Source organism: Silene latifolia, chromosome 1 (genome assembly GCF_048544455.1).
Source record: "Silene latifolia isolate original U9 population chromosome 1, ASM4854445v1, whole genome shotgun sequence".
Classification (NCBI taxonomy): domain Eukaryota; kingdom Viridiplantae; phylum Streptophyta; class Magnoliopsida; order Caryophyllales; family Caryophyllaceae; genus Silene; species Silene latifolia.
In genome coordinates this window covers 7,971,960-7,987,102 of record NC_133526.1, presented here as the reverse complement: position 1 = coordinate 7,987,102, position 15,143 = coordinate 7,971,960, and the positions used below count along the sequence as shown (strand labels likewise).

At 37.7% G+C, this 15,143-nt stretch overlaps 1 protein-coding gene across 1 annotated transcript; it reads left to right on the top strand.

The window, feature by feature from the left end:
• The first annotated feature begins 357 nt into the window (after positions 1–357).
• Positions 358–12,524, top strand: LOC141596113 (DNA ligase 1-like). Its single transcript, XM_074416156.1, has 17 exons — positions 358–1,194; positions 2,687–2,803; positions 3,120–3,221; positions 3,297–3,413; positions 4,571–4,801; positions 5,418–5,512; positions 6,357–6,444; positions 7,044–7,175; positions 8,526–8,638; positions 9,015–9,116; positions 9,679–9,740; positions 10,785–10,856; positions 10,948–11,021; positions 11,139–11,195; positions 11,315–11,392; positions 11,894–11,971; positions 12,064–12,524. The coding sequence occupies exons 1-17, from the start codon at positions 463–465 to the stop codon at positions 12,136–12,138; spliced, it is 2,325 nt and encodes a 774-aa protein (XP_074272257.1). The 5' UTR covers positions 358–462; the 3' UTR covers positions 12,139–12,524.
• The last annotated feature ends 2,619 nt before the right edge of the window (positions 12,525–15,143 follow it).

Genomic DNA, 15,143 nt, shown 5'->3' with positions numbered 1-15,143 from the left:
AGCAGCCCTTGAAAGTCATGGAAAAATGAGACGCATAGACACGTCATTCAGAATGGTGTGTTTCCTTCTCAAAACCCGCCATTCTTAATGACGTGTTTTCTTCTCAAAACCCGCCACTCTTAATGATGTCTCTTCTTTGTTCCAGTTTAAAGTTGTTGTATAGACACACCATTATCAATGACGTGTTTACTCTATAAAACCCGTCATTATAAATGGCGTGTTCCTTTAATAAGTTTACATTTTACTCACTAGAAACACGCCATGTTATAAAATTTGAAAATCCGAACCTACGTAACACATTAAGGCATTAACCCAAAACGACAACTATTTCATGCCATCCGACCCCACCTAGTTTCCTACAGGGCGCAGTGAGGTGAAGAATTAACCCTGCATAGACTTCCCGCCAATTCCACCCCTCTTCTCCCTCCATTAAACCTCACCTTCCGACCTCCATTGTTGGGCATGCTCAAGCTCTCTTCTTCTCACCTCCCGCTCTCCTTCTTTCGTTTCAAACCCATTTTCTCTCTCCTTCCCTTCAAAACCCTCCGTTTTCCCCGGAACCCTAACATTCTCCGTCCTCGATACGCTTCATCAATGTCTTCCTCTCGCCCTTCCGCCTTCGACAAGCTCATGTCCGGCGCACGTGCCGCTGCAGCAAAGAAAAAGCCCCAATCCTCTTCTTCTCCTCAAAAGCGTAAAACCCTAAACCCTAACCCTAACCCTAGCCCTAGCGTTGATGAGGAATTAATCCCAAAGGAAGTAGATTCAGCCGCCACCAACGTTAACGACATTGTTACTGTGAGTGAGGTGCCGCCTCAATCCAAGAAATCCAAGTTAAGCGTAAATATTGATGAATATGTGATCAATTTGAAGAAAAAACCGCCTAATTTCGACCCGAAATTGGCGGCGTGGTGGGAGGATGGGGAGAAGGTGCCGTTTCTTTTACTGGCGAAGGCGTTTGATTTGATTAAAGGCGAAAGCGGGAGGATTGTGATAACGGATATTACTTGTAATTTGTTGAGGACTGTGATTGCCAAGACTCCTGAGGATCTTTTGTGTGTTGTTTATCTTTTGGCTAATAAAATTGCTCCTGCTCATCAAGGGATTGAGCTCGGCATTGGCGATATTTCGCTTATTAAGGCTCTTGCTGAGGCCTGTGGTGCTACTGAGGCCGTCATCAAGAAGTCCTATAAGGTAATCCAGGTTTTGTGCTTTGTGAATCTTGATCGCGTATTTGTTGGATGTTTTTTTGGATGCATTGCGTGGTTTGAGCTTGCAGATATGTAGATTTTGCAATGTGTGGTAATAGTAACAAAGGCGAGCAGGAGGAGTGTGGATTGTGATTCGAACTTGGCATAATTTGTCGAGTTTTAATTATTCAGTTGTTCTTCTTTATTGTATGGTAAGGAGTGTAATGGTGAAATTGTCATGTGAAACAAATGGTGGTGCGTTGCCGTTGTGGTGCATTGGTTTCTCGTAGTATTATGACCGATAAAGTAGTAAAGAAGATGGACAAGGCGAATGGATTTGTGGTTTGAACTTGGAAATGATGGTTTTATTTGCATTGTACAATACTCCCTCCATTTATTTAAATTCCATATGTTGTTCAAAATTCTCCTCACATATGCATGACATTTGAGTGAACTACTTGTCGTGGACTGATTCCTTTGAATTTTGAATGGTGCATTCAATTATGCTCTTGTGTAATGTAATTTAAGAAAAAAAATTGATCATATGTTCTTTTTATGAAATGGCTGCTATTATGTTAGGCTTCTCATGCTCATCTCTTGCTATGAGCTTTTAGTTCTTGTTGTCTTGCATGGTGTGGACAATTAACTTGTGTAGACTTTTAATTTTGCATCTATTTTCCGTTCGAGTCTGGCATTCTTCCGGAGATGTATATGCTCATGCTTCCTTGTTTTGGGTGGTGATACTGAAGCTGTGTTAAAGGTATTGCATAATGTAATCAGCTTTTTGTTCCACAAGTGTGCATGTGTAGGCCTTTTGTTGTGGTTGGTTCCTTTTTCAAGACAATACATGATGCAAGTGCTAAGATGTCATGTAAGGGATATGTTGACTACTCGTTTCTTATTGTGCGGGATAGTTGCTTCTTGTTGTATGGCAAAGTTTTGATAGAACATTCTGAAACTATATTCTCACCAATAGGATCTTGAACTACTGGTTGGTTCAGAGTGAGAAAATGGGTACATTAGGGGATATCATGAGTTTTTTTCTTTCTCATGGCATCTACAATTGGGAAATGCAGTCGGGAAATTCTATTCTTTACATTACACCATTTTCGCTATTGATTTTCTGGAAACAACCTCTCTTAGCTAAGGTTGCGTACGTCAAATTGCTCGGCCCCTTACCTATAAGGAGACTGTTGGCATCTTGTTTTTTAATCTTATATGAACCTGAAAACAAAAAAATCCTTTAGAATGTTGATTTGAGTCTTTCACTATTCAAGGCACCTTTTGGGACATTGATGAATATGCTGGTGTACGTTTTGGGGTGGTTCTTGTAAGAACCAATGTACTAAGTGCGTGAAATGAGGATTCGTAAAAAATATGGAAGTACGTATTGTTTAGTTTTACAGTCTGGCTGTTTTCGGTGGGTTTCAACCTGTGTGAACATATAATCTTTTTTTCTATTCTTCAATTTGTCATTTGAAATCCTCCATTGACAGGACTTAGGTGATTTAGGGGACGTTGCTAAAGAAATCCGTTCGAAGCAAAGCATGATGCGCCAACCTCCTCCATTAACCATTGCTAAGGTTTTCAGTACGTTCCACCTCATTGCCCAGGTGAGGTTTTTCATGCTAGTAACTGCGCCTGTTAATTTCTTTCATGGTACTTTTTTTTTTTTCGTGGGGAGGGCAATTTTCATCCTGGGTCATTCGGAAACAGCCTCTTTGTGTTGCTACCACAAGGGTAGGGCTGCATACATTCGACCCACTAAATTTCCTCCCGATTAGTAGTTGGTTTTCTCTGAGCCAGTCCTTTTTATTCCAATTAGTGAAGGAAATATGCAGAATCTAGATTCAGGGACCACTCAAACAATATTTAAATTCCCTCCTTGCCCGATACTAGTACATGACTTTTCTAGTGACATTTCTATAGGCATCAGGCAAGGATAGCCAAGACAAGAAGAAAAACTACATCAAGTCACTTCTTGTTGCAGCCAAAGATTGTGAACCTGTGTATTTGATGCGTCTGCTTCAGGTTTTAGTTTGTATATCAAACACATTTGATTTTTTTTTTTCCCATATTTGATGAACAAGTTTGTCTCTGTGGCAGTCAAAGTTACGGATTGGTTTAGCAGAGCAAACTCTTCTTGTTGCCCTGGGACAAGCTGCTGTATATTCTGAGGAGCACTCAAAGCCCCCTTCTAATATACAATCTCCATTCGAAGAGGTGATTTAAGTTTGTTTGCATGGAATTTTGGGTAATTGGGTTATGCTGCATGTTGCATGCTGAAAGTATTATGTGATGTAAAATGCCGCAAATTTATGTCTGTTGGAATTTCCATCTTCATCTGCATTTATTTACTATCGATGGTTACTGGGACCAACTTATCAAGTTACTTGATGATTTGATTAGCTGTCCTTCATTGTCTGTGTTGAATTGTTGTGGAATTATATGATGAAGATGATCTGAGATTGGGAAAATTAAGCTAGTATCTTTCAGAAAGCTTTACTTTTCTGCTTTCTTAAGAACTACCCCCTCATTTTCTTTGGAAATTCCCCATTTTCATTTTTGGCTCATTCAATGGAATTGCCCCATTTCTAAATTTGTCTGGGTTGTGAAAGTTCTTTTTGATCATCACAATCTAAAAGTATGAACCACCATTTCACTTATGGCCACGCCTAACAACCTACTCCTCTCCTTGACAATTACTCACCACATACTATCTTAAATATTTGTGCCCAAGTAAATGAGGCTATTGCAGAGTATATGAGGGAGTAGTTATAATTGTTAAAGTCAGTCAACCCCCCCCCCCCCCCCCCTTTTCTCTGTATAACATTATGCCTCTGTGTGCTTTTCGCTTGGGAGATGTATATGTTCACATTATTTGACATATTCCTTAAGATTAGGTTGGTTGGGCTTACACAATTACGGTTGCTGTCGAGGCTTTATTCTTATAAAATCTTCAGATTGATGGACTTGGTTGGGGAATTAAATTGCCCTTTAACCTAATTAATTGCAGTTGTTTTTCTTTCATCAATTCCTGGTTAGAAATTCAAGTAACCGAATAAGGTTAGACCTTTGAATTTCCCTATTCATATGACTAGTTGAAAAAATGTATTTTCTGGCTATGTTTTTCATGGACAGCCACACATCTGGTAGTTCTTGGTGGAGCTAGCTAGGTGCTATATCATTTGGATGCTTTGTTCTTTTAATGAGTTGTTTTAAGCGAGCAAGGAGTCGGTTGGCAATGCTAGTCTTCAAGTTGTCAAGGCTAACTTTCATTATACTTATTTCAGTTTATTTAATCACTTTTCCACAGTAACTGATACTGTCACTGTTGTTTATATGCGTCTCCTAAAAAATACATTTGATTTCTCTATTAGGCAGGGAAGATCGTTAAACAAGTCTACTCTGTCCTTCCTGTGTACGACAAAGTAATCCCTGCCCTCCTAAGTGGTGGTGTATGGAATCTATCACAGACATGTGCGTTCATGCCAGGTGTTCCAATAGGGCCTATGCTGGCAAAGCCCACAAAGGGGGTGTCAGAAATTATAGATAAATTTCAAGACAGGGTATTTACTTGTGAGTACAAGTATGATGGAGAACGTGCTCAAGTAAGTGTATTGCAGTTGTTTCTCCCTTTTTCTGGTTCCCTTTCTTTTTTGCTGTTAGGGGTGTAACCATGCTGAGCCGAGCTCGAGCCCACCTTTGAATCTTTGATAATTTAGCTCATATTGTCAAAATCGAGTCGAGCCCGGGCCCCAGCTCTTAAAACCAAAGCTTAAGCTCGGCTCTTATGAGATTTTACAAGCCCGAGCCCTAGCCCGAGCCACAGCTTTGTTTGAGTACATTTTTTTCGAGCATTATTTGTAAGTAAATATTATTGAAAAAAATTTACTTTTAACATTAATTAAAAATAAGAGCTCAAACGAGCTTTGAAGTCAAGCCACTGTATCGGTGAGAATGCATCTGTAGATAGACACGGTACTATATTACCGTATCAGTTGCAGTCACTGTAACAGTCATGTGTAGTGGTCACCTGTCTTTATTTATTACTTCTACTCGCCCACTTTGCATAACGAAAACTCAAGGAGTTGTCCTTCTTATACCTTCTTATTTTTGTGCTAAATTGTTCGCATCATCTTTGTGTGTTTGGGGTTGAGTCTCATATTATTCATTCTTTGTCGTGCATGTTTTTGAGTTTAATCTTTCTTTATCCATGAAATATAGATTCATTATATGGAGGATGGCTCAGTCGAGGTATACAGCAGAAATGCTGAAAGGAACACTGGAAAGTACCCTGATGTAATTGCTGCAGTGAGTAGGTATATTCTTACGATCTTTCGCTTTTCTATGCGCTTTCTGGAAGTAGTTTAAAGGAACCTTAATGAAATTTCTGTTTTCTGTGCTCTGTTGCTATTGGTCAGTTCATAAGTGTACACGAGATTAGTTTTAACATATTGTATTGGCGATGAACTGATGATATTTTTGCTATTGCCACAAATATTTTGGTTAGCCTTTCATTCTCTGGGAATCCAAAATAGGAAATAGAAAGAGGAAGAACAATTGAAACAAGAAATGTTCTGATAACTTTAATAGAGGAATTATACAAGTGTACAGTGGTAACTGGTAACTAATATAGCCAAAAATGTCGAATGTTTTTGAAAGAATATTTGGCACTTGCACTTCTAGGTGGCCTGATTACTTCATTACTTTTCTAAGATGACTTGACAGCATCAATGCTGTTATTGATGTTTTCTGACTTTATTTCCTTTGTTTATCATTATTCATTACTAATTTCTAAGTTTGATTTTGCCTTTGAGGGCTTCTTGCAAAATTTCCATCTTTATTAATTTTGACTCTTTAGAGAAGCTTGCTCCTTAATAGGCCTATGTTTCAACTCTTGCAAGATATAGAACTTCTTAGTATAGTTGAAATGCACATTGTTCTTTGTTCACATTCTTCCTTGGCAGTTAACATTAGAATTATGAGTGGTATCTTAATCAAGATATTCCATGATGGCATTTCGGCTTGTATTCACCCATGAGTCTACGTTTAAACGTGCTCCAGTCTTGCACAAATAAAATTGTTGGGATTTCACTTTACTGACTCTATCATGTGCTCTCCATCCCTCTGATTGCTTTATTTTGTCTCTGATTTCATGTCCAGGTTCAAGAAGTCACCTGTAAAATCTTTTGTTTTGGATTGTGAAATTGTCGCATATGACCGTGAGAAGCAGAAGATTCTTCCTTTTCAGGTACTACATATGCAGATAAATATTAGAATATGATGTGTGATGTCATCTTCCTCTGGGAAATGGTGTCAATTACATTGGTTAAGCTTGATTCCTCCAATCTTGTGCATGCTTATTTAGGGTCTACTTTTGTGCCTCATTTAGAGTCACGATTCCATGTAGAGAGATTTCTGCTTCAAACAAATTGAGAAACAATGGGTATACAGCTGTACACAATCTTTCCCCTCCAACAATAGGAATGCTGTTTCCAAGGGACTTTTACCTAAATTTGGAATGCCATTTACTAAATGAGCCGTTTTGATTTAGAATACCTTAGCTTGACTCATTTTTGACTATAAAAATAAAAATAATATATTGGTAAGTTGCCATCACACAATATGAAAACTGTAATTCATCTATTCCATTGGGGGTGCATTCAACTCATAACCATTTTTAAAATTTGAGACATGGTCTTGATGCCATGCTCTACATGAATATGTTCTAGTGTCACATATTTGCTTATTTAAAATGAAACCATAATGACCATTTAACTCATTTATCTGGACAGCTAGATTTCTGGCTCTTAGTACATAAATATATTGATCGCTGGCGCTTTTTGACAGATTCTTAGCACTCGAGCTCGCAAAAATGTTGCAATGAGTGAGATTAAAGTTGATGTTAGCATCTTTGCTTTTGACATCTTATACTTAAATGGAAAATCCCTTCTTCAGGAGCAGCTCACATGTCGTAGACAGGTACTCACATCATGCGTCTCTCTTGTACATCAGGTTTCACCATCAGATTTAGCTGACCTTTGGTTAATTTGCTGATAAAATATTGTTGGGCATTTGAAACATAAGAAAAAAAATCACTCACATAGATGTCGAGATCACATCTCACTTTGTCTTAATTTCATCAGGACAACCTCCTTATGTGAGATGTAAACAAATGTGTATATATATTCATACATTGTGGTACAACCTATAATAGTATTCATATAAATGATTGCCCAGCATTATAATACATATTGAAAATATGGGGTGAGGTGTCCCAAAACATTTTCTAAATAGTTTGATAGTTTACTTTGACGTTAAGGTGCTCTCTGTACTCCAGAACCCCTTCAAATAAGGCATTGACTTTAGGAGTACCATAAAATTAAGCATGATGACATGAAACATTTCAGTAAAGCTCATAGAAGGACTTTTCATTTTCGGCCTAACACTTGCTGCATTTGACTTCCCCAATGGTTATCCACTTCCCCAATGGTTATCCTTGGTGGGACTCAGGGTACCTAAACTAGTATTTGAAAGCTCTTTTCCTTGTGAACTTTGGATTGTGGAGACAATGGATTAAGATATAAAAGAATCTGACCTACGTACATTTCCCTCGAAATTTAGTATTTGAACTATAAAAGACTACAACAACAGTAAAGTAACTACATCAACAAAGCTGTAGTCGCAAATTGATTTTTGTAAAATGAGCTATCTTCTGAAACTGTCAACGAGAGGTAAAACATTGAAAATGGGACAGAAAAAGTAAACAAATTAAAGAAAAACAGTAATTGATGTACATGAATAAGGCGTGAACCAGAAAAAAATCTTTTAATCAAAAGGCTCACCACAGCCAGGCTATAAATAAAGGTAGTCATATGCTCATACTCACATAGTCTCTATTTGACCCCAAAACTTGTATCCTTTTTTTTTTTTGCAAGATATTGCACTCAATGGGAAACAGTGTTTGTAGTAATATTGGAAGTAGGGATCCAAAACTTGGCCATGACATTCCTTCTTTGAGTTTGTGATGGGAATGTTAGGTTGTAAGTTGTGACAGCCTTAAAGCATTCACATAGTCTGTGAAAGTTTTGTTTGTCACGAACAATCCAATTCCTTGGTGAGGAGGGGTTTAGTCGGTTTATTGGGAGCACCAAACACTTCTTCATTCCTGAGGACTTATTTTAGCCTCAGTACACAGGAGTAATAAGCTTAGGTTATAATAATGTTTAGCTGACGCTATGGGTTCTGGATTAGGCTTTGTTAGTACTTTTCTGAGTGTTATGTAGGCTTGCACTCTGATTTTTCTCTGGTGTGATGCGGGGTATGCTGCAGCATCTATATGATTCATTCGAGGAGGAACCTGGGTATTTTCAGTTTGCTACAACAGTCACATCGAATGATATTGAAGAAATACAAAAGTTTCTTGATGCTGCTGTTAATGCCAGGTAATGTTTCTTCCCAGCAATGATGTCGAAGAAATACAAAAGTTGTTATTGACTTATTGAGTAGGCTTTGGGAGGGCTTTAGTTCTTTTCCATGTCAAACATTTTCGTTGCAGCCTGTTCACAACAATTAATTTTTATTTAATATTTAGTGTCTAAAGGTTGGTTGTGGTATTAGGATAATAGGATTTGAATTATTTGCATTCCTGTAACGGAGTTTTTTATCTTTTCACTATTAGCGCCCTTATTATCTTGCTGTATTTGTTGTATGGTTCAAATGAACAATACAAGCAATTTTAAATCTACTCCTTTGGTCACTTTTCTCTTCCAGTGATGTCACTGTCCTTCAGTAAGCCAGTCCTTTTTTTGTTTATTGCAGTTGCGAAGGGTTGATTATCAAAACATTGGAAACGGAGGCGACATATGAGCCTTCAAAGCGGTCAAATAACTGGGTTAAGCTGAAAAAGGATTACATGGACAGGCAAATGACAATCTCTTTGCTTAATTGGGCATTTGTCTTCGGTTTGACTACTTGCCTTTTGAAACTAGCTAAAAATGCCTTAATGAGATGGTTTGCTCCATCTGTAATTGATTAAACAAAAACCTTCTATTCCGATCTATCGTACAGAGTGATAGCAACGATCTACCTCAATGGGAGTACAAATGTACAAGAGAAATGAAAGTATTCTGCAGCAACTCCTAAGGCATAAAGAAAAACAAAAATACCTAGGACGACAAAACTATACCAAAAGAAAACAGAGTTTTTTCAGACCGATAATGCAAACAAATAGAAACTTTTGAGTGTTAACACCTGCACAGTAGCATTAACAATTTGCTGATAAACTGAAAACCATTCTTGTTGGATCAGGAGCTCTATTTTCTTACTAGAATATGAAATGGATACGCTGTCAATTTGGTATAAATTCTTGTTCTAGACGAAAATAAATACTTTAGGACACTTGGTTCAGGACGCCAGAAATGGAACAGTAAGTCAATGAAACAATTGGAATATTAGTCTCAAGATTGTTTTTTTTGTTGTGCAGCGTTGGGGACTCTCTTGACCTGGTGCCTATTGGAGCATTCCATGGCCGTGGAAAACGAACTGGTTAAGATTACATTCTCATTTTCTGCTCAACATATAGCAATATATAACTATGTTTCTTTGTTTGGTATTGTCTGGAATGCAGGGTTAGCGTTTACCCCAGTCTTTGTTTGAAGTTGTGATGAATTTTTTATTAAGAAGCCGTCTTCATGGATTGATGGGACTGAGAGGGGATATGGTCAGGGTTGTTGATTACAATATTTGGCTCCTGTGTTTTGAACTGGCACGACATGAATGCTAATGCTTTTTTCATAAATGCGATATATGTATCTTTCTTTGGTAGTGTATGAAGTGCTGAGATAGAAGTAACCTTAATCTTTGTTTGAATTGCGATTAAAAGTTTGATAGGAGTTATGCTATCTTATAGATGTGATATATGTATCTTTGTTAGATAGTGTATGGAGTGCTGAGAAGGCAGTAATCTTGATCTTTGATTTGAATTGTGATCAAAAATTTACTAAGAGCCCCTTTGAAGCCATCTTTATGGCTAGATGGGTTGCGACTTGCGAGGGATATGTTCAGGATTATACAACTTCAATATTTGGTGTGCTTGTGTTTTAAGCTGTCATGCAGTGGACTGTGTATTACTCCATATGTATGAATTGTGATTACAAGCATGTGGTCTATTTTATTTACCACATGTTTTCCTATAAGCTTCACTCAAGCCTTGATATTTAATCCCTTCCCTGAATGCTTGAGGGTGTACATAGTACTGGTCTCAGGCAGTATATGACTCCCAAGTCTACCACAATTTGATTATAGTCCCGATTTAGTAATTCACCTGCATGTATACCTATCTACGGGAGTCTCTTTGCTTTGAAATTGTTAGTGACTTCTAAACAGTCTCTAATGCTGATTTCATTGCGAAAATAATTCTTCCGGGTAATATGTACATATTTTGTTGTCCTCTTGCTAATTGTTACATTACCTAGTTATTTGGTTTTATCCCCCTAACATGTTTTTGTGCTGTCGTATACGTCTTTGGAATTCTATGCCTGTTTCTACATGCACCTGAACCATCTTATTTAGTTTTAATTGGTTGTGCAGGTGTTTATGGCGCTTTTCTCCTTGCTTGTTATGACGCTGATAACGAAGAGTTCCAGACCATCTGTAAAATAGGTAATGGCTTTATGTAATACGCTGTCTGCTCTGGTTGTCCTTTTGATTTGTGCCACTCATGTTTTTTCTTGCTGTAAATTGTGTGCCAAAGGTACTGGATTCTCTGAAGTAGTGTTGGAAGAACGTTCTTCTAGTCTTCGCTCTAAAGTCATTCCCAATCCCAAGGTTCTCCCTTCTCCCGTTTTTCCCACTCTTACCTTTCTCTTTCTTAATTAATTGATACTACGGCATTTTTTGTCTCTTGTAAATTCACGTTTCAGTTTTTCGAATTTGTTTTTTCAGCCATACTTTCGTTTTGGAGATACCCTTAAGCCAGATGTTTGGTTTGAGCCTTCTGAGGTACATATCAAACCCTATTTGGCCCTTTTGGTCGGAATTCCAGTCTTGGAGTATTTTTATCTTTAAATGTAACCTGATGGTGTAAGAAAATATCATACTCCCTAATTTTGAACTTGCAGGTCTGGGAAGTAAAAGCAGCTGATTTGACCATTAGTCCGGTGCACCGTGCTGCAGTTGGAACCGTGGATTCTGAAAAGGTTATCTCCCCCCTTCCTCTTTTTAAGCTGTGCATTTTTTTATTTTTCAAGTTGATATTTTTTGTTATTACTGTTACTCCCTTCCTCCAAGTCATTTATTCACTTTTGTTTATAAAAAAATTCAAGGGAAAAAAAACATAAACTGACAGAGATGGGCGACAGTATTTTTTACATGTAAAGAGTGCAAAATTGCTCAAAAACACTTTGCACTACCTTATATTGTGACGCAGTAGTCTTTTAAAGGCAGTGTGGGTGTAAATCTGCGTTACTCAGACACGCCGACACGTGTCGGTGTCCGACACATGTCAGCGTGTCGGACACGGCTATTTGGGGTGCATTTTCATGTTTTGTGGTCTAAATTGAAGTGTCGAAGTGTTGTGTCGGTGTCCGACACGTGTCTGACACGCGACACGGCAGTTAAGTTAAGTGTCGGAGTAACATAGGTGTAAATTATAAAACCTCTTTAATGTATGAATATGAATTTGTATGTCTCATGAACAGGGAATTTCCCTGCGATTTCCACGCCTTCTTCGTGTGAGAGAGGACAAAGCTCCAGAGGAAGCAACCTCGGCAGATCAGGTGAAGTCATGGATTCTACTTTATGGCATATATTATTCCTACAACCATACAGTTGAGGACTGCAACTCATTTGTCAGCGAATTTCGTTTCAGGTGGCTGAAATGTATAATTCTCAAGCACACACTAAAGGCAACAAAAGTAAAGATGAAGATGAGGACGAGGATTGAGTGAAACCACCTTGGTTAGTAATCTGTTCACAGCTTAATGAGATTATCTGTTGTGCTATGACCACCAAGATGTTCTCTGGGAGAAGAGAGAAGCGAAGGGGAGGGAGAATTGAGCAGGAGTGTTTTCCTTCCAATTTTTTCCGATTGATGAATGATTTCTACCTTATCCCTCCCCTTTCCCTTAATTTTCCTCTAAATTCTCCTTCCAAACAAAGGCGTCTCGTATTGTTTGTGTGATTGTAATATACCCTTGTTCAGCATTTTTTATATATGAATGGATAGCCAAAATTGTCATACTCAAAAAAATGCCTCACACCCTAAAATTGTCCCAATATTGATTCGATGTACCCGAATCTTAACGGCCGAGTCTTGTGATACATTTAGCAGTCCGTCTCATTATAGACAGCCACTATCAGTGGCCCTCTCACAAAAATAAAGTGGGAGGGCAAGTTGGGGTATTCATTTCCCACCCACTTGCACTACCCACTTTCATTTGTGAGAGTGTCCGTCTATAACGAGAATTTGTGTACATTTAGAAGTCTAGCAATGTAAGTGATCCATTTATATAGAAATGGACGCAAAAACATCAAACAAACTTGAGTCGATCAAATAACTAATTTACATTAAGCCCAGAATTAAACGCAGTTTGAGCTGCATATATATAATTACACGTAATTTATAATAACTCGATTGAATTAACCCTAATGCCCAGTTACCGGTTCTATATGAACATATTGAGTAGGAAACAAGATGTGGAAAAAACAAGTGAGGAGGCATTTTTGTCAAGAAAAAGAAAACAGGTTGGAAACGTGTGGAACATGAAACAGACTGTTATGGTTTATGGTCGTGTTGGTCATGATTTCATGAATGAATATGTCAAAGCTTAGTACGCTATAAGACGATTTACGTTTATGAGTTTAAAGACTTTGTTCTGTTTGTTTCTCTTTGAAGTCTTAGGCATGTCAATTTTTACCCAGTCAATTCTAAACTCTCTAACATCTTTAACTAAATCCAGCTATGACCCAGTAGAATACTTGACTCGATTCTCTTGTCTGCTTCTTAAATTTCAACATCTTCGGCTTCTATGACCTTGAGCACCATTTACTTCGTCAATCTTCCTGCTTAATTGCTAATGGCTGGATTTTGGGGGTTTAGGTGTATACAGTCTTTTTGAGTATCTCAAATTACGGAGGTGGTAATTAACACCCTTAACTTTGTTTAAGAGTAAAATGAAGGTTTTTGCATTTCAGTTGTGGCGATCAAGTCTCATAACTTTAATTGAAAGTGAATGTGAATTTCAATCCCTTTATTTTATTTTCACAAATATTTCAACAGAAAATCATTTTAGTAGATTAATTAAGTTGTAACTTTTTTGTTTTCTTATTTAGTGAATGAACATAATTATCATTAGTTCCCTTTTTTAAGAATATGTATTTTGGCGGAAAATGATAGAAATCACCTATCCTGTTAGTAGTAAAAAAATAAAAATAGGGGATTTATACATTAAAGTAGTATTGTATTCCAATTTTATTTATATTTGAGGTGTGGTTTGGGGCGGCACATGTTGAGAAGCGGGTTGTCGGGCAAAGCATCGACATGGGTGTGGTAGTTGGAATCAAGGCTGTGTAATTCTCCGGTGGGAGGTGGCTTCTAGCCCTGTAATTCGTTGGCAATCGATCAACGGGTTGCAAGTGCGTGATGGTTGTAGGTAGGTGGTGGTAGCCGGTAGGGGCGGCAAACAAAGACATGGTCCGAAAACACGACACGAATCCGACACGAAATTAACGGGTTTGGGTTAAGCCTTAATGACCCATCTATGTAAGTGGGTCGAGAGGAACACAACACAAGATTTAATTGAGTCGGGTTTGGGTTGAGCTTTCTAAACATGAACCCGACAGACCGACACGAATGACCTATTTACTAAATTAATCCTATTTTTTCTTGATCCCCCATTTATCAGATTCTTTACATTTATTTTTGTAGTGTGGCTTTTTAGGACATTTCATGCATGCATGACTTTTGAAGAGCACTTTTGTTATTTTAACCACTCATTTAGATTAAAAAGAAAAATGTAAAGAATTTATTTAACATATAAAAAAGAAAACGTAAAGAAACCGGTGAATAACTAATACAGAATAGCGCGGCAAAAGATAGAGAAAACAATCACTAATTGAGTTGGAAGCATGATTAGATGTTTGGATGGAGTAAACCAAGGAAGCATGATTATAATTCCCAAAGTGAACCAAGTCATCAGTAGTCAACCAGAAGTATAGCTCAAGGTAAACATGTTTGGATGGAGTAAACCAAGGTCTGTCCGTACTACTTATATTGCACACCACTATCCTCAACTAAGTTTTTTTTTTTTTTTTTAGGAGTATTCCTTATTGGTAACGGGGCAATTTCCTTTGGAATATTAAAGGCAATTTAATGGGTTGATCGCTTTTAAATTTGGCATTTTCATTCGCAAGAGTTGAAATCGAACCCCTAACTACTTATTTAAAAAAAAGAATCATTACCACTCATACCAGCCAACTTTAATAGTCTTGACTAAGTTAGGCAGCAATGCTTATAATACGGTATAGTTCACTCCTTAGGATATTCAACTATACACATCATTATTCTTAAGCTTATTGTATAGAATTATAAACGGAAGATATCCGTTATAGTTAGTTATAGACGGATCAAATATCCATTCATTTTAAGCATAAGATAAGTAACAAGTTGCATGGTGAGGCCTAAAAATGTCACCACTTTAAGTATATTTGACCCGTCTTTCACTTTAGACGGATATATCCGTCTATAGTGAGACTAATTGATTGTCAGCTAGTCTTGCTATAAACGGATGTATCCGTCTATAGTTAAAGACGGGTCAAATAGCTTGAAATTGGCGCCTTTTTTTGCCCCACCACCCCACTTGTTGCTTGTCCTATTAGGAATGTGGTATTGTATTTGACCCGTCTTTAGTTATAAATGGATATGTGCTGCCTATAATGAGCTTTTGTGCT

Excerpts from the sequence above, each read along its gene's own strand:
- LOC141596113 (XM_074416156.1), top strand. The coding sequence starts at position 463 with ATGCTCAAGCTCTCTTCTTCTCACCTCCCGCTCTCCTTCTTTCGTTTC. Across the intron at positions 4,802-5,417 it reads ATGATGGAGAACGTGCTCAA|ATTCATTATATGGAGGATGG; the intron begins GTAAGTGTATTG and ends CATGAAATATAG. Across the intron at positions 8,639-9,014 it reads GATGCTGCTGTTAATGCCAG|TTGCGAAGGGTTGATTATCA; the intron begins GTAATGTTTCTT and ends TGTTTATTGCAG.